Genomic DNA, 2,510 nt, shown 5'->3' on the forward strand with positions numbered 1-2,510 from the left:
ATGAACGGCGGGGCTCTGCCGCCGCTACCCCCCGCCGCACCCCGCGGCCGCCGGCGGCCCGCTTCCCCCGAGCTGCTGCGCTGCAAGCGCCGCCTGGCCTTCGCCGCCCTGCCGGGCACCGGGGCGGCGGCGGCGGCGGCCGTGGCCCGTCGGAACGAGCGGGAGCGCAACCGCGTGCGGCTCGTCAACCTGGGCTTCGCCGCCCTCCGCCAGCACGTCCCCCACGGCGCCGCCAGCAAGAAGATGAGCAAGGTGGAGACCCTCCGCTCCGCCGTCGAGTACATCCGCGCCCTGCAGCGGCTCCTCGACGAGCACGACGCCGCCGCCTCTTTCCCCGACGGCCGCGGGCGGGTGGCTGTCGGGGAAGTTGGCGGTGGCGGCGGCTACTCCTCCGCTTCGCCCTCCTTCGCCTCCTCCGCGCCCGGCTCACCGTGCTCCTCCGAGGAGAGCGGCTACGACGCGGCGCTCAGCCCCGAGGAGCGGGAGCTGCTGGACTTCACCAGCTGGCTGGGGAGCTACTGACCCGGCGGGAGGTGAGGGGGCAGCCGGATGGGAGGGGGCGCCGCTTGCCCCCCGGGGCTCGGGGGAGAGGGGCACGAACCCACCGGGGCTCTTCTCACGTCTCTCCGCAGCCGCGCTCAGTCCGCAGCACGTTGGCGCCCGCGGTCTCGGCGGCAGCAGCATCCCCCCGAAAGTACTGACCTCCACCTCGGCGAGGCCCCGCTGGCTGCTTTTCTCACCGGGTTCAGCCGTCGTCTTCTGGCTGTGGAAAGTGCAATGGTGTAGCTGATTGCGGGGTCCCGCTCCTTGCGCGGGGCCAGCGGCTCCGCCTGCCCGCTGCGAGCTGCCGACCCACGACGAGGATGCCCGAGCGAACCTGCTTCCCCCCGCCGCTGCTGTCTGGTGTTGCTTTGGAGGGGTGGAAAGGAAAAAAAAAAAAAAAAGAAATTAAAACCACTTGATGCTTCCTTGTTTCTGGAGGGGGAGGGAATTTTTTATCATGTCAGATTCTATTTTATATGTAACTTGAACTGCCTATAGGGACACTGGTGTATGAAGACTTATTTTTGTACAAGAAACCTTAGAGAAAAGGGATGAGATGGCTCTATTTTTAGCAGGTCCTATCCACTTGTTCTTGAACACTACCAGCTGGAATGTTTTGGGAACATACACGGTATAAATGAAAAGATGTTTGTTTGGGTTTTTTTAAATTATTCTCTCCAAACACTTCAGTAAAAGACTGTAAAGTTATGTGGTGTTTTAACGTGGTGTCTGAGTTTGCCTGGTGTGAAGGTCCACCTCTCTGAAAACTGAAGTTTTATTAAAAAAAATGTATTGAAGGCATTTTTGTATGCACTTGCTAGGATTTCTTAAGTTGTACATATACAGTTTTTAAGAGAGTATCATATTTTATGTAAATTGACTTTATAAATAAAAATATATTTATAAATGGCTTCAGGGCTGTAAGATATGTATGTTTGCCAGAAATGTGCAAGGTAACTTAACTATTGCTTGAAGGGGTGGGAGAGGGGAGTAATGACCAATACAGCAGAGGGGCAGTTCTCCCTGGACCAGGCTTCACGTGCAGAAGGGGATAAGGAGCAACATAGCACAATCTCCAGGCTTACTTTTTTCCCCCCCATTCAAGTTTTATAAACTCAGCACTTGGAGCAGGTACTGCTGGGGTGATGTGTGGGGAGCTGCAGATGTGTGTAGGAGACAAGGTGGGTTTGGTGCTGGTAACCCCTTTCCTGAACGTGCAGAAGGTGCATCTGCAGGAGGCTGTGTTGCCCCTGCCTGAGATAATGGGAGAGTCATGGGAAGGTTAAGAGGAAGTGGGTATCTGAAGTTTGTTTGTCCTGGCAGCAGCTCTCAGGAGGTAGGTTGGGGTGCCTTTATTCAGGGGAGCAGTACCTCTGAGAACAGTATTGTCCTTTAAAAACCACACAGACTAACCCACAGTGTCCCACCTTGTGCTACTCTAACTTGGGCTGCATGTACATAGTCTTTATCTAAAGGCAATAAGCAAATGGGAATTGCTCCATGGAAACTGTTGTCAGATATTAATAAGCTCTGTCCATTACTTTTGGGCTCATGCTGAAGACCTGCTTCAAGGGAGGTGAGCCAGAGGTAAAAACTGTGTGTCTTTAAGGTAAGACTGCTGTGAAACAAAACACAGGGCTGATGGCACAAAAAAACTATGGCAGAGACTGTTAATTCCCTTAAAGAGCTCTGGTGAATGTTAGGAGTTGAATGGAGTAAAATGGGCTGGCCTGTGGAATATGCTGAATGAACACAAAGCAGAAGTGGTTATTAAAATTGACCTACTTTACAGGGGCCGTGTGTAGAGTCTCTGCTGCCTTAGTACTGGGAAGGTAAAATTTTTCAGGAGCGTCACTTAGCAATTCCAGATTCGGTAATTGCAGTGGATGCTCTGTCATCTGGATCTGTAAGAGTATCCCACATACATTATTCCATTTGGAGAGGAAAAAAAAAAGTCACCAAAATAA

At 53.1% G+C, this 2,510-nt stretch overlaps 1 protein-coding gene across 1 annotated transcript; it reads left to right on the forward strand.

Annotated features, from left to right (window-relative positions):
• Positions 1-522, forward strand: ASCL2 (achaete-scute family bHLH transcription factor 2). Its single transcript, XM_069015938.1, has one exon. It carries the CDS (start codon positions 1-3, stop codon positions 520-522), a length of 522 nt encoding a protein of 173 aa, XP_068872039.1.
• Positions 523-2,510: the final 1,988 nt, after the last annotated feature.

Source organism: Aphelocoma coerulescens, chromosome 5 (assembly GCF_041296385.1).
Source record: "Aphelocoma coerulescens isolate FSJ_1873_10779 chromosome 5, UR_Acoe_1.0, whole genome shotgun sequence".
In the NCBI taxonomy this organism is placed as follows: domain Eukaryota; kingdom Metazoa; phylum Chordata; class Aves; order Passeriformes; family Corvidae; genus Aphelocoma; species Aphelocoma coerulescens.